The sequence below is a fragment of the Microtus oregoni genome, unplaced genomic scaffold, assembly GCF_018167655.1.
Source record: "Microtus oregoni isolate MIOR12 unplaced genomic scaffold, Mior012 000016F_ref0000370, whole genome shotgun sequence".
NCBI classification, from domain to species: domain Eukaryota; kingdom Metazoa; phylum Chordata; class Mammalia; order Rodentia; family Cricetidae; genus Microtus; species Microtus oregoni.
The window spans coordinates 14,037,264-14,053,091 of record NW_024543075.1 but is presented as its reverse complement, the minus strand read 5'-3'; the positions used below and the strand labels follow the sequence as shown (position 1 = coordinate 14,053,091).

The following is a 15,828-nucleotide window of genomic DNA, read 5'->3' as shown; positions in this document are numbered from 1 at the left end:
CATGAGCCTGGATACATTGTGGTCTCAGTCCCCATGCAGCAGGTCCTTCTTCACCCTGGCCTCTCCGCTCCTTAGTCCCATCCCTCCATTCACCATAGCCATCCTTGACTCTGTCAGGGCTATACTCTAGACCTTGCCGTCATTCATAGCCTTCATAACATTTCAATCTTGGTTCACTTGGCAGGTAACTATGGACATAGATTGTGCATTTCTAAGCCCTGGGTTCAGAAAGGTCTGTGCTCTGAGAGCATTGTCCCAGTTTGATCCTTGAATTTGTGTCTTGTCTTTGCTACCCAGTGGGACAATGGTGTGTGTTGAGTAGACTTTGAGCCTTGGCTCAGGTGATTCTTCCTCCTCAGGATAGTTCCTGGTCTTCCCACTACCCTCTACAGGGACCTCTGACCCTGCCTGTTCCCTTCTTCTTTGTCTATGTAGTATTTGTAAGTATACCTCACGCCTGGAAGAGGCACGGGCACAGGATCACTGTCACATGTCACAGATCTTAGCACAGACAGTTATACAGGGCTTTCAGTGACAGACTCGGGGTATGTTCTGTGGGTCACCAGGCAAGGAAAGCTTCTATTCTGATCCAGGTACCCAACGTAGAAGCATAGAGGTGGTAATGGCAAAGCCCATGAAGTCTTCCATCATCTATGGGTTGGGCCTTGGAAAGCAGAGATGCCAGGCTTTTCTTCTCTACCCCCGTTGGGACAGTGTGCAGGTTACAGAGCTGTGTGGCAATGTGCTGGGTTGGGAAGCCAACTGGGTCTCTGCGCTTGCTGATCTGGGAATTTCTTTGTTCTTTCCAAAACAAATACAAACTATTAAGATATGGGGGAGAGTATGTAGAAAAAAGGAAAGAGCCTCTGAAGAAGGGATCACGTTTTATCTCATATTGCCCTGTAGATGCTATACAGGGCATCAGCAAAGCTTTGACGCAGCTGGTCCACAGCCATGCTTCTACCTCTCTTGCTGGTCACGTGTCTGGAACACTCTCCACTTGCCTTTAGGCAAGTCTTAGATGGTACATTCCCCTCCCCTGACTTTCTAGCCCCCTCTACTTTCCTCTTTCTGGGTGTGGGAGATGGACAGGTCCTCCTCCTGCATAGTTTTGAAGAAAATGAAAGGCTGACATACTGTTTCCAGAAGGCATGTTGAATCACTCGGTTGAGTTGCAGCCAGTGGCTACAACATTAGCCTTTGAAGAAAGCTTCAGCCAACAAGAGGCCCTGCCTGCAAGCCCCAGCCCTAAACAGGAGTGTGTCAGGCAGCTTGGCAAACACAGTAAAACTGCAGACTCAGCAGCAAAAACATTTTTTTTTTTTTTTTTTTTTTTGCGACTGAGGAACCTGCTGTACTTCTCAAAGGAGAGAAAGAAGTGATTGACTTGACTCATTAGACTTAAAAAAAAATTGGCAACTCTTCCTTCATTTTGGCTTCTTGGTTCATTTTATTGCTGTTCGCCTCAAGTTTCAGGGAATGAGGTGAGTCCCCAAGCTGGTAGCAGCTGCTGAGCTAGTGAAAGGGTTTTTTGCTGTCCTCGCAGGAGGATGACTGGTCACACCACAACCTCACGATGTCCAGATGTCACTCCTCTTGATGCTTCAGGAGTTGGCAAGGATCTTTAGACCGCCTTGGGAGTTGTGTGCAATTTAAGTTCCCCCATTACCTTTCCGATTTTCCTTGTTTAACTACTGCTAATGGAATTTTCAGCAACGGCCACATCTGGAAAGAGCCCTCGTCATCGTAACAGACTAGACTGAACGGCCTTAGTTTTGGAGACGGTATAAGGTCCAGAGAAATCAATCAAGTAACAGACTGAGTCAATTGAGGACTCAGTGCCAGGGAGATGGCTTAGTGGGTGAAGGCATATGTTGCACAGGCCTGATGTCCACATGTGGTTCCAGAACCCCTATAAAAGGAAGGAGAGAATTGACTCCACAAAGATGTCCTCTGACCAACACACATGTGCTATTGCACACACACAGGACTCAACCCAAACCCAGATGTCTGCTTCTCCAGTATGTTCTTATATGGAACATACTGGAGAGCGTGCGTGCCTGTGAGTGTGTTTGCCTGATTTTCTCTGCGGCACCAGCTGGTTTGATATTGGAGCAGAAGCCCTTGATGAGCAGCCATCACCATGAAGTGTTGCTTAGTGCAGGCTCAGCTTTCCTGCCCTGAGAAGTTCTGGCAGTTCGGGTTCATCCTTTGATCAGTAATGAAACCTCCAGCACATGGTGCCTTGAAGCCATGGCCAGGCTTACCAGGGCTTGGATGAGGATAAGACAGACTTCCCCAAAGATACTGTGGGATAACAAGCAAGGGCACCTTTACCTATGAACCACTAGCTCAGCTCGTGTCGGCTGGCCCATCTGATTGTTGTATTTTAAAATTTCCTTGTGTTGGGGATAGAACACAAGATCTTGGCATGTGCTGAGCTCCACTTACATTCTCTTATATGGTTATTATTATTATTATTGTTTTTCTTTTTTCTTTTCTTCTTTTTTTTTTTTGTTTTGTTTTGGTTTTTCGAGACAAGGTTTCTCTGTGGCTTTGGAGCCTGTCCTGGAACTAGCTCTTGTAGACCAGGCTGGCCTCAAACTCACAAAGATCCACCTGCCTCTGCCTCCCGAGTGTTAGGATTAAAGGCGTGTGCCACCACCGCCCAGCTATTATTGCTTTTCAAGACAAGATTTCTCTGTGTAGCCCTGGCTGTCCTGATTCTCCCTCTATAGACCAGGCTGGCCTCGAACTCAGAGATCCTCCTGCCTCTGCCTCCCGAGAGCTAGGATTAAATGATATGCCACTACCTCCTGGCTTACATCACGGTTCTTTAACTTCTCTCTCATTGTTCTGTTCGGTTACACTGGCTCTTGTCCCCTCCCTCTGTGCACAAATCAGTTCTTCCCTTGCTGGTTGGTGTGACCTGAGCATCTGCCTGCTGGACTGGTGGGCTGGTGGGAACACTTGGAAGTAGATCGACCGCCCAGACTTAGGAGAGAGGGAGTGTTGAACTCACACATGCATACCCTAGCCCATTGGGTGCGAGCCCGCCCTATGCTCATTGTAAACAATCCCTGAGCCATGAAGCAGGAGGAGGCCCTTGTGTGAGGTGAACCAGCAGTGAGCTTGTCTGCTGTGGCCGGGCTCCACTTAGTCACCTGCGCCTTGACTAAGCTGAGACACATGTCACAAGCCAGATCTTGTGGGACCTTTCCTAGGGATAGAACTCAGGTTATCAGCCTTGGTGGTGGTTGATTTTTACCGGATGCGCCATCTTACTGGCCCTCTTTGTCATGTGGCTACCAGGCATCTTCTTGTCTTTGTGTGATATCTGGAGTGGTGGTGACTGTCTGGTGACCATGAGCATACTGAAATTGACAGAGTAGGGGGATGCTCCTGGGTCTTAATGTTGTCCTTCAGCCTCTGAAGCCTGGGCACAGTGGACAAGCCCACTCCTAGCTCACCTCACAAAGTGCTTCTTCTTATTCCCAGGCTTGGTATAACTCTGGTCCCAGACACATGGCTGTGTCCACTTTGGATTCAGCTTTTTCTTCCTTGCATGTCAGTCAGGCAGAGATCCTTGCCGTATGGCTCTGTGCTTGGCATTGTAGACAATCTGTGCCCAGTTGACTACAGCAAGGGAATGGACTCCGTTTGCATTTACTCTTGGGCCCCAGTGGTTTATCCATGCTCTGCCCATCAGACAGGAAGCCTGGAGAGCTGGACTGGATACATTGGTCTTATGCCAGGCTCTGGGAAGACAATTTGTTGAGACTATTCCTTTTCAGGTAGGCAGCGTGCCCTGAAAGCAAAGCTTGTAGGCCTGCTTTTGTGATGCTATAATTGAATTAGCTAGAACCATGCTGTGGACCAAGCCCTTGACCTACTTCATAGTTAGCATCCAGTTTGTGACTATTTAGTAATTTGTGTGGACATGGTAAGCTTGTAGTCTATGTCCAGGGCCACTGACACTCCCTTGAGCTCATTCTTCACCTACTCAGGTGACAGTGTGCCTATTACTTGGGCATTATGGATTCTTTTATTATTGTTGTGGTTGTTGTTGTTGTTGTGTGTGTGTGTGCCTGTGCATATGTGTGCAAGTGTGTCCATGGAGATGAGAGGACAGCTTTAAGGTGCAGTTCTTGTCTTTCACCTTGTTGAAGGTCCTTCTTGTTCCTGCCACTGCCCTGTATATAGTTATCCAGGCTAACTGGTCCATGAGCCGCTGGCAGCATCTCCTGTTTCCGTCTCTCATCTCAAAGTAGGAGTGCTGGGGTTACAGATCTGTAACGCCACGTGTGACTCTGTATGAGGTTTCTAGGTGTGGAACTCAGGTCATCTGGCTGCCTGGCTGTGCCATCTTCCCGGCCTCCAGGAAATCTTCTCTCTCCCAGGTTACTTTCTTATTGATGCTGAGGATACCCTTTAGCGTCCGGCAGTGCCCTGAAGATATGGTACTTATACATCTTCCTGCTTCAAACTCTTCTCTTCTGCTGGCCTCGTAGGCTACTGTTGCTCTCCAGCCTGGTGAGAACTCAACTGTGAGAGACTCACTGGACAATGTCCCTCATCCTAGAAGGACTTGCGTTTTGACCTAGCATAAGCTTCTGGCCTTCCTGTTAGAGGCGAGGGTTCCTTCTTGGCTTCATGATACGGAGCCTCAGAGCTGTGTTTTCCCGTCTCATGACTTTATTATTCCCACAGGCTACATGTCCGTGCCTCCCCAGCAGTGAGGTCAGTGGGAGAGATGGATTCTTTTTTTCCCCTCAATCTTTGCAACTATTAGGATGGATGCTTGTCCTGTTTACTGCTTAGGGGAGCTTAGATTTGTAGGATGTGGGGGGAGGGGGGATATGGGAAGTGTCTGTTAGGAGAGGAGCTGGTCTCCTGGATGGCCTGGGACTGACTGATGCTGCTTCAAAGGGAACCCTAGACAGAGCGTCTACAGCCAGGAGCTTGGAGACAGCTTTGATGTGGGCACAGAGGAAGCAGCCTGCGGACACGGAGCAGGGACCCTGAAGTGTGGCGGAGCGCCTGTAGGTCAAGGCTGCGGCACTGCTGCGCCTTCCAGCCATGTATATTTCCTCCCCTTTGTCCCCCCAAGAGTGTGGCTGTCTAGACAGGGATAGAATTAAAAGCTCAATTACTGCGCAGGAATTTGGCCAGCAAAGGCTATAGCTACCGAGCAGACAGGCCCGAGTGAGGATTGTGGCTGAGAATCAGCCACATTTGGATCTGAATAAGGCTAAGGAGTCTGAAGCTCAAAGCCAGCCAGCACCTGCAGGGAGCAAGGGCCAAAAGGGCCCCTTAAGGCAACTTGACCTCATGGAGCCATAAATCTGGCCTGGCCGCCAGCTCGGCACCACCTCACTCTCCCTTGTAGGGATTTCAGCCTATAATTGGAGTCCAGCAATTAGAATTCCTGCCTGATGGGGATGGAGGCTCAAGCCTGGAGGCTGGTTCTCAAGCTTAATCAGGCTTTTCATGGCTGAGAAAAGCGCCTCCATCCTGAACCTCAGTTTCCATAGCCATAAAATGGTGTGTGGGGGTGTTAGGTCCCCAAGTCATCTGAGTGCCCTGTAAGAACTTGGCCATTTGGCAGGGAAAGATTTAATCCTTTCCTATAAATTGAGGATTTGGACTATGATACTCTGCTCCTTACCTTGCCATTATGTGTCTGCCTGTTTAGTATTGTGTTTATAGTCACCCTTCATTATTTATAACATATATTTAAAGAGATATGACCATTGGGACTGCCCACTTGGATAGATGTGACAGGGTGGTGACATGGGCTTTCCTATGGGTTCTCACCATTAGTGTTCCTCTTGTCCAAGCCCATGGTCACCTCGGTGACAGTGGATGAGTCCACTGATCTTGAGCTTGGCATGTCTTCTGAGTACTCTATGACATAGACGCCTCTATCTCCTTCCATCATAGAGGTCCCTACCATCTGTCCACACAACTTCCCCTGAAACATTTGTCTCTTTCCCAGCATCCTCTGGGCCTGAGCTCAGACTTTGGAACAGAAGAGCCAGACTGAGTGGTCATTAGGTCCCTGTTGTCTTAAGGGCCTTGAGGCTTAAAGCCTGCTTCTGGCACCTCTCCCCTCAGGCAGAGGCAGTGGCTGGGGTGTGGCACAAGACAAAGGCTGATAATGATTCTCAGTGGAGCTTACCTCCGACCTGCTATAGTCCCCACTGGGTAGCTATGCCCACCCTTCCAAGTTTAGCTCGACCATCTGTGTAGACTGCTTCCTTGGATGTCCAGGCTTCCAGCCCTGGCCACCCCTTTTGCCTGCCCTTCAGTTATCCCTGAAGCCTCAAAGACAGGACTTTCAGCCACTCCTGGGCCCCCAAAGGAACGGCGCTGTCCTGGTGGGCCTCTTCCAGTGTGGCCGAGCAAGCACACATCAGCAGCCAGACTCTGCCTCACCCTGCCGTGATTGCTGAGGTCATTCTTGGCAGAATTTGCTGGCAGGGACTGTTGGCGCCCACCCAGGGTAAACACGTCGCGCTGAGCTTGCTACGTGCCATTGGATGCTGAGTGGGTCTGTTTAGGGAATGCCATAGGCTCTGGCCTCAGGTGACCTTAAAGTGAAAGGGTCAAAGACTGGGTGGAACTGTGTCTGGAAAGGTGGCATACACTAGCTTGTCATAGCACAGTTGCTGGAATCCTTCATTGAATTTTCAGGGACTTTAATACTGGCGAATAGCTGATGCTCAGCTGATAACACCAGCCAAGCAGGCTGTTTCCAGAGAGCCGGTCAGGCTCCTGATCCATCGGATTCTCACAAGAGATCACTGAGATTGGTGGACTGTCTTATTTCCACTTCTCAGATGAGGAGTTCATGCTTGTAAACTCACGCAGAATTTCAGTTCAGCAGTGTGGCCTCTGCTTGTGCCACTGATGGCTGGTGTTCAGTGGGGCTGCATGCTACCCGAGAGTCAAGGGGTGTGGCTTCTCGGGCTCCTTGCTGGTGAGAATTTGCACTCTCTCTTTCTGCGTGAGTTTTTTTTTTTTTTTTTTATCTAGTATTGACCTTACTCCTCTGTCTGTTTGTCTTGTCTGCCTGTCTCAGTATATGTGCGTGTGAGCACATGTGCGTGGCTTTGTGTGTGTGTGTGTGTGTGTGTGTGTGTGTGTGTGTAGAATCTGTACTGGACTATGTAGTGCTGGAGGGTAGATGAGTCAGGTTAAACCTTGGTTCTGTCACAAGTCACACAGGTCCCTGGAGCTTCCCTTGTCTGCTGAACAATTGTCCCAGTTCATCAGCAGCTCGATTGTCTTTGTAGAGGGGATGCTAAAGTCACTGGTCTCTCTACCCATCCCATCTCCACCCACACTGGGTCCTTTTTTTTTTTTTTTTAAAGCTTATTCTTTTTCAAGGCGAATTAATGTAAAGAGTTCCCCTTAGCAGGCAGCGGGACCAGCTCTTACAGAAGTCTATGAGCAGCACGCGGGATTGCTGGGCTACGTGGAAGAAAGAACGCAGGGCCTGGGGCCTTGTTAGTGAAGGAAGGCAGCCTCTAAGGACTTTCCTCAGCCCATCAACCTCTGTAGCCTTTGGAGGGTCCTGTGTTGTTATGAGGAGTTATGGAGGGCTCATAATTCTGCCCATTAACGAGAGGGCATGGGAAATGCGGCTTCTTCTGCTGCATCCTCCGTCTGCCCAGGCTGGGAGCGTAGACACCTTCCCAAGGCCGGCAGGAGAGATAACCCAACACTTGGGTCCCAAGTGCTGCCAGCCTCTCCTGCTTGTCCTGTGCCTCACCACCACTGGGACACACAAGGAAGTCAGTGTGAGTCCCTGCCCTCAGGGCTCCTCATATCCCAGGCCTCAGGAAGGCTATGTCTGTGGGAAGTAGGCTCTAGGTTCCTTGCTTCCTCTAAAACACCTGGGCTCAGGATTCCTGTCTGGAATCTTCAGCCTAGGTTGTCTCCTGGTGTCCTCTGTCAAGCTGTGTGGATAGCTCCAAGATGTGAGACCAAGAAATGGTCTCTAACGTTTCCCCATTTTCCTTGCTATGGGTGTCTTCTGTTTTGTTGGGTCCCTGATGGCCTGTGGTGTGTGGATTATGGCCGGAGCTTGAGAGAGCGGTGTTAGCTCTGATGAGCTCATCCCCCTAGGAGCTGGGACCGCTCTGTGGCCCCTGCATCTGCATTATCCAGCATGCCAAGCTGCAGTGCAGCAACACCTGCCTTTGTGCTTGCAGGGAAAGCTGCCAGTCCTGCTGCTTGGCCGTTCCTCGGAGCTACGACCGGGAGAGTTTGTGGTAGCCATCGGAAGCCCCTTTTCTCTTCAAAACACGGTCACCACCGGGATTGTCAGCACCACCCAGCGAGGCGGCAAAGAGCTGGGGCTCCGGAACTCCGATATGGACTACATTCAGACAGATGCCATCATCAATGTGAGCCCTCCGCTCCCTCTACCTACTGGGGTGGGGACAAGCTTTTGTCAGAGGAAGTTAGTTATTGTTCCCAAACTTGCTTGTAGTCTCCACGAATTCTCGGAACTAGAATAAGTACATGGAGTGTAGTCCTAGCGGGGGTGTGCGGGTGGTGGTGATGGTGGCGACCCACTTGGGGCTGAACAGAGTTGAACTATGGGGTCCTGAAGCAAGCAGGTAGCTGGTCTCATCCGAGGAGGAGGTGAGAAGGGGTTAGCTGCTCACAGTGGGCCTGGACCTAAATGGTCTCACTATGTCAGATCCCAAGCTTTGTGAAAACGGTCATGATCCTTTTTGTAAGCCAAGTAAATATTAGGGGAGCAGAGAATCTTGGGGAAGAGCCCTGCCAGCTGCTTCAGCTCAGAGATTTGAATCTGCTGGGCGGAGACATCGGTTACATGACGGTGTGAGACAGACCTGACCTTTCCCTTTCGGTTCCGTTTCAGTATGGAAACTCCGGCGGCCCGTTAGTAAACCTGGTAAGGCCTTTCAATACCTGTGCTGTATTTGTTCTGTCTTGGAGCATGCTATTTTCTTTGCTTTCTCTTTGGACATGAGCTTGTCAGAACATGTGATGTAATTAACTTTATAGGGGGCTCTCTGCAGTGTACCATATATATCTCTGCACCTCGCCCCAGCAGCCCTTTCTGGAAGCAGTAAGGCCAGAGGACACTCCACACACAGGTGGACACCATGAAATTCTAGGCAGAAAGGGGACTGAAGGTCCCTGCAGTGAGGCTGGCTGTATAAAGGTGCCTTTGGTCTCGAGGGTAGCTGAGTGGAGATGAGCTGGCCTGGCTTGTCTCCATGCCAAGAACTCTCCCTGAATGCTTATGGGTATGATGGGGAGCCACCGCTTGCTCACAAAAATCTCCCTTAACCTAGACTTTAATACCTCAGCATAAAACTGAAGGTCACAGCATGCCAGCGCTTGGGAATTGTTTAAGAGAGTATAAAATTGAGGCCACCCAGTGATACTTCCTGGGAAGTGTCATTGTCAGGAGCTGCTATCTGTGACGTACAACAGGAGCAATTTATGTTGACCGTTCTTAAGGTCCCTTTTTTCAGTACAACACCTACCAGGTCACCAGAAACTTCTCAGGAAAGAGCCACATCCTCGCTCGTCCCCACCATACCCTGGGGCAGCTGTGGGGAGTAAACCCTGAGGGTCCATGCTCAACTCAGCATCTACGGTCAAATCAGGGTCATAAGCGGAGATAATGAAGGGTGGACACATTCTTCCTGTGAAAAGAGCAAATCCGGTGGATTTGAACATCATCTGTACACGCAGTGAAGTAGTCTGAAAACTCCTACCTGGAGCTTCTGTTTATCCTTTCAGAACCGAGTGTGGTCGGCCCTACACAAGTGCCCTAATGTCTTTCCCCTCCTTACTCCCAGGCCTCCTCCTTGCAGCCCCCCCACTAGATTCTCAGATGTAGCCAAAATACTCTCCCTGCCATATGTCTGTGTATATGAGCATTTGCATGTATGGTACCAGGTGTGAGTGGGTGGCTGGGGGGTGTTGTCTGTGCGCGTATGTATTTGTGCCTGGACCAGGGCTGATGAAGGTTCGAGGCAGGGTCTCTCAGTCGAACCCAGAGCTAGGCGCTACGGCTAGTTGTACTAGCCAGCTTTCTCCTGGGATCCTGCCTCTGCCCCTGAGGCTGGAATTATAGGCAAGCCGCCACACACACCCAACATACACATGGGTTCTGGGGATCCTAACTCCTAGTTTCACATGTGCTCTTTAACTATCATGTCATCTTCTCAGCCCACGCTTCTTCTCCTTTTTATTGTTTTAATTGTACACATTTGTAGGGTAGAGTACGCGATGACCAGTGAAGATAGCATCTTCTCCTCAACCTTGTTTTTGGAGACTAGGTCTCAAACCATAGCTCAGGCTGGCCAGGATCTCAGCGCGATCCTATCTCAGCTGCTCTTGAATGCTGGAATGACAGGTGCCAGGCGCCACGCCTGGCAACACATTTCAGAGACTTCTGTCACATGGCGCATCTGCTCATCTTCCTGCCTATACCTGCCTCTGACCCTCCCGGGTTCAGTGAGCTGTGCTTGCTTTGCAGGATGGCGAGGTGATTGGGATTAACACATTGAAGGTGACAGCGGGCATCTCCTTTGCAATTCCATCCGATAAGATAAAAAAGTTCCTGACAGAATCCCACGACCGACAGGCCAAAGGTAACCAGGTCCAGGCATCCTGGGGACCTTTGCAGGTTCAGTCCTGAGGCTTAGCTGCCCCCTGAGGACTTGGGAAAGGGGAAGATGACAGTCCCTGAGACCAGTCCTCTCAAGAGTCAATGTATGTTACCAGGGTGGTGGTGGTAGAGACTGAACAAAGAGGATTCACATACCGTAATATACATAACCATAGGGGTTAGGAACGAAGGGCAAGCTCAAATTTTTGACCGTTTCTGAAGCAAGAGACATTCTTAAAATCCCAGGCCAGGACTGAACCACAGTCTTTGGGTGCCCTCCTCTGGCTCCTGTGTCCCAATACTCCCACCAACTGGACTGACTTTTTGTGCCTTTGTTGCCACACCAGGGAAAGCCGTCACCAAGAAGAAGTATATCGGGATCCGAATGATGTCGCTCACATCTAGGTGGGTAAACAGGACACACAATGATATAAATGTGAACGTCTGCACTGCCTTTATATAACCCTGGGCATCACAAGGCTTCATGGCTATTCTTGAAGGGAAACTATTTCCTTCAGATACCTCAGTTTCTGCTTAAAAGTCAGCCACACTGGGGAAAGGGAGGGGCCATTGGGCTTGGGCCTCTTTGCTTTTGCATTCTGACCACCTGGAAAACCCTGCCCTCCTCCCCGAAGGCAGGCCTGAACAGCAGAAGGCTGGCTCCCTCCACTGCTTGCCTCTGGCCACTTGTTCTGTTGAAACTCACATTCCAGGAGTGCCCCAGCGCCTGCCTGCCCCAGCCAAGAGCACCCGCCTCCCCTGCACGCTGCAGCGTGGGGTGTGGCTGCAGGAATGCCAGGGCAGGCCCTGCCTCGGGGTACTGAAGACTGATGGACTTGTTTTCCTGAGTGTGGAGGTTGCTGCCTGGGGTTGCCAGGCTCGTGATGTACTACTAGAGGGGGTGGAAGGGAAACTGCAGGAAATCCAGGAAACCAAACTGACTGGCATGTCTGAGTCACTAAAGAGCAGAATGTATTGATAGTACTGTTTTACCCAGTTGTCAAAATATTAAGACATTCCATACAAGCTATGAACAATGGTACATTTCTTAGTGTTGTCAAGAACGGGACAGCTTGCTGAGTCTGAACTCACCCGGGTTGTCTTTGGGAGCCAAAGAGATGGAAGTGTGGGTAGAGGAAGCTAGGCTATAGGGTCACCTTTTGGTGTTGTTTCCCCAAGCTCCTACGCCTCTCAGCGTTCTATCCTGGGTGCTCAGTACCTTCCCCATTAGGATGAGGTTAACAGGGTGGGCGTGCCTACTGTATCATCAGGTATGGCTCAGCTGTGGCAATGACAGCCCCTGTTGTTGCAGCTGTCTTATGCTGATGGTTAGATCAGTTTCCTGCTATCATTTAGCATCTGCTGATGCTAATAGGCAGGCCATTTTAAAGGAGAATTGGGGGCCGGGGAGATGGCTCTGTGGGTAAAGTGCTTGCTGTGGTAGTATGAGGACCTAAGTTCAAATCCCTAGGACCTATGCCAAGCCAGGCATAGAAGTACATGCCTGTAGTCCTGGGGCTATTTATGTCAGGACTGGAGGTAAACGGGGAAGACTCTCCGTTGCAGACCAGCTGGCCTATGTGTGCAACAGCAAGCAAGAGACACTGTCCCTGACGAGGTGTGAGGCGATGACTGAGGTTGTCCTCGGACCTCTGCATGTGTGCTGTGCTGTGTAAAAGCCTGTGCAAGTATGTGTCACGATCAAGTAAATCAGACGACTTGAAGTGGAGAATGAGAAGGGACTCTGGTAAGAGCTGAGTGTTGGCAGAGGAAGGCTGTGGGTGCTCAATATTAACACAAAGTCTTTCCCCCTAAGCAGCAAGGCCAAAGAGCTGAAGGACCGCCACCGGGACTTCCCAGATGTACTGTCTGGAGCGTATATCATTGAAGTGATCCCTGACACCCCGGCAGAAGCGTGAGTGATAAGTCTTTCCCCTTTTTCTAATATCCACGTGGCTTGTGGGTTAGGAAGCAGTGTTTACAGCTGGCTCAGATGGTCGTGTCAGCCCAGCATCTCCCACAGCCAGGGCTTCTGACTGGGTTGGACTCAGGGCTTGTCCCCAGAAGGAGGTTTCTTGCCTTGGGTCATGGCTGGGGTCATCCATATGGGAAGAGCACTCAACTGGTGGGCTGGCTGTGAGTTCCTGGGAAGCCTGGCTAGAGGGAAGGGTCTGTGGAGCAGGATGCAGATCCCCAGGGCCTGCTCTGGTTGTATTTGTGACTAGTGAAGTCATACCTGTCAACACCTATGCAAAAACAATCCAGATGACATCAAAATAGTGAAAGAAGCAGTTCAGCCAAAAGTTAAACTTGTTACCTGGACCCCCGTGATGCAGTTCAGCCAAAAGTTAGGTTTGTTACCTGGACCCCTTGTGACCTCTAGAAAGCAATGTGGACTGAAGCTGCAGATATGAGCCCCAAGGGCCAGACCTGGCCTGATGCCTCGTTGTCCATGACCTGTGGGCTAACAAAAAATAGCTTTTGCATTTTTTTTTCATGCTTGGGAAAAAATATCCAAATGACACTGTCTTGTGATACTGCAAATTCTCTGAAATGCTAATGTGGACACATGTTTTATTGGACCACAGCCATGTCCCCAGACGAGATGACATCTTGTCTGGAGCAATTTTTATGCTGCTGCAGCAGACTTGGGTAGCTAAGACACAGCCACTAAATACTTTAGAAAGCCTGAGCTGTTTCCCTTCTGGGCCTTTGTGGAACAAGTCTGTAGCCTTAGGATAGGAGGAGGAGGGCTGTGGTAGCACAGTGACCCTGTCACGTATGAACTAAAGTTCCAGCCACAGCACAAAGGAGCCTCTCTGAATAGAGGCATCCAACATTCCCGGAGGAAGCACTTTCTGGATTATGATGCCATTTATGAGCAAACTGGCTGCGGTCACAGTACCTGGTGTTTCCTTGTCCCCTCTGAGGACAGCGGATCATAGTTCATACCAATGTCATAGGCATTTCTGCAATGGACATTGTTGTTGTAGCCCAAAGATCTTGACAGGAAATGTCACCTACTCATCACTATCTCCTCCAAACCCCTGTGTTCTGGGCTTTGGGGTTGTAATCTGTGGCCTTCTGGATAACTGGGAACAATGGTAGTGTTACCAGTGTGTTCTCCTTTGTTTTTTCAGTGGAGGGCTCAAGGAAAATGACGTTATCATCAGCATCAATGGACAGTCGGTGGTCACTGCCAATGACGTCAGTGATGTCATTAAGAAGGAAAACACCCTGAACATGGTTGTCCGCAGGGGCAATGAAGACGTTATGATTACCGTGATTCCTGAAGAAATCGACCCATAGGCAGAGGCAGGTGCCTGACTTCATATTTCCCTCAAAACTCTCCAGTGGATGACACATGAGAACTCTGAGCTGGTGACGCAGGACATCCGGGATTTTTGTCCAACGTTTTGCTTGTTCAGGGAACATTCCTGCCGACAGAATCCTTCTTGATAGTGTGCGGGCAAAACAAATGTAATGTTGCAGATGCGCAGGCAGAAGCCCTACCCTCTGTATGCTATGTATGCAGCGTGCTTTTCCTTACAAGCTTGGGCTGTTCCTGCTTAAGCAGTCAACATTCGTCTCTTTCCTTAGCCCATGTTGTCTGACTGATGTGGTTGACTGGATGCATAGATAAGAGGAAGGTCCTCACAGCCATGGTCTTGGACGTGGTCACACTTTCCTCCAACTCTCAGCACCCAGAAGAAGTTCATGCCCTGACACCATAGGTGGGTGACCCTGGCTTCTGAGATGGCCAGAGATGCCTCTTAGGAATCCTGGAACCAGGAGCACAATGACTTTGAGTTTCAGCTATTAAAGTACTTCTTCATACTTGGGTTTTGGTGTGTTTCTTTTACCAGCTGTCGGCAGTCCTTTTGAAAGGAGCCCTGATGTCAGTGGGCTCCTCATTCAGCCACTCTGTGCATGCAGGGCTGAGCTTTCAAAATCTCCCCATTGGGATTTGACAGTGTTATACCACCTTATTTGGCCACTTTGGTTCACTGAATGGCCCGTTCTGCTTTTATCTGGAGCTTGTCAAACTAAAGAGAGTCTGTTGATCTCATATGTCATGTGATCAGTCAACAGCGATTTCCCTGGGCCTCTGCTCTGTGCCAAAAGGCCTTGCATCTGTCCTGCTGTGGGTCAAGTGTGGAGGACAGCTAGAGCAGGGCAGGACAGATGCAAGGCGTCTGCTCTGTAGTCAATCAGGTCTCCTGAAAGACAGCCAGTTTAGACCAGGACCCAGGAATGGCCTGATCTAAGTCCTCAGAATGCACAAGCTTCTGCAAACTCACTTATCCTGGGTCCAAAATAAGAGCAAGACTTCCCTCCTCCGGAATTTAGAGCAGGGCTCCCTCAGCCTGCCTTCCCACAGGTATAGCCTTCCCAGCTGCAGGGCTCCTTTTCCTGTGGAAAAAGAATTACAAGGGTCTAGACAGCGGGACTCAAGAAAATTGTCGCCAGACTTTGAATTGTACACATACCTGGGTCTCCATGAGGAGAATACATGGTGTGTGGGGGAGGTGTTGTCAAGAGTCGAGTAATAACCAGCATCAACAAGACGGTCCTGGCACTGGAGAGAGGTTTCTTTGTCCAGACTGAGTTTTCTCTATCCTGCAAGGTCCAGTTTGTACCAGGAGAGGCTGTGGAGGGCCAGATTGCAGGGTCTCTGATGTTAGGCACAGTATACATCAGTTCTGGTCTTTGCATTTGTGGTATCCGGTGGTCCTTGCATCCCAGTCCAGCCTTCTGCTTTTTACTTAGATGATGTAGGCATGTCAGGAAGGAGTTCAAGAGTGCTTATGTTCTGTTTCTTAAGGAGGAAGGGAGCATTCAGGTTCATCCTTAGAGGTACTGAGAAGGTGTTCCCTGGAAGGTCTGGGGCTAAGAGACTGCACCAGGATAGTGGAAGTCAATTGTTACCTTAACCTAAGTGTAGTATGAGCTGCGGGCCTCTTCCCACAGCCCGGCTCCTGGCCGCCTGGCTAGCTTATACCCTGAAATAACAACACACAAACTGTATTCATTTAAACACTGCTTGGCCCATTATATCTAGCCTCTTCTCAGCTAACTCTCGCACCTGGAATAACCCATTTCCAATAATGTGTGTAGCACCCCAAGGTGTGCTTACCGGGAAGATTCTAGCCTGTGTCCAT

The 15,828-nt window shown here is 49.9% G+C and overlaps 1 protein-coding gene across 1 annotated transcript in view; it reads left to right on the top strand.

Moving 5' to 3' along the window:
• The window catches only part of Htra1 (HtrA serine peptidase 1), a 51,135-nt gene extending 36,627 nt beyond the window's left edge, over window positions 1–14,508 (top strand). Inside the window, exons 4-9 of the mRNA XM_041667122.1 lie at window positions 8,220–8,414; window positions 8,900–8,932; window positions 10,535–10,649; window positions 11,014–11,071; window positions 12,486–12,581; window positions 13,807–14,508. Of these exons, the coding sequence (XP_041523056.1) occupies window positions 8,220–8,414; window positions 8,900–8,932; window positions 10,535–10,649; window positions 11,014–11,071; window positions 12,486–12,581; window positions 13,807–13,975 (666 nt within the window). The 3' untranslated portion in view covers window positions 13,976–14,508. The remainder of the gene's footprint in view (window positions 1–8,219; window positions 8,415–8,899; window positions 8,933–10,534; window positions 10,650–11,013; window positions 11,072–12,485; window positions 12,582–13,806) is intronic.
• The last annotated feature ends 1,320 nt before the right edge of the window (window positions 14,509–15,828 follow it).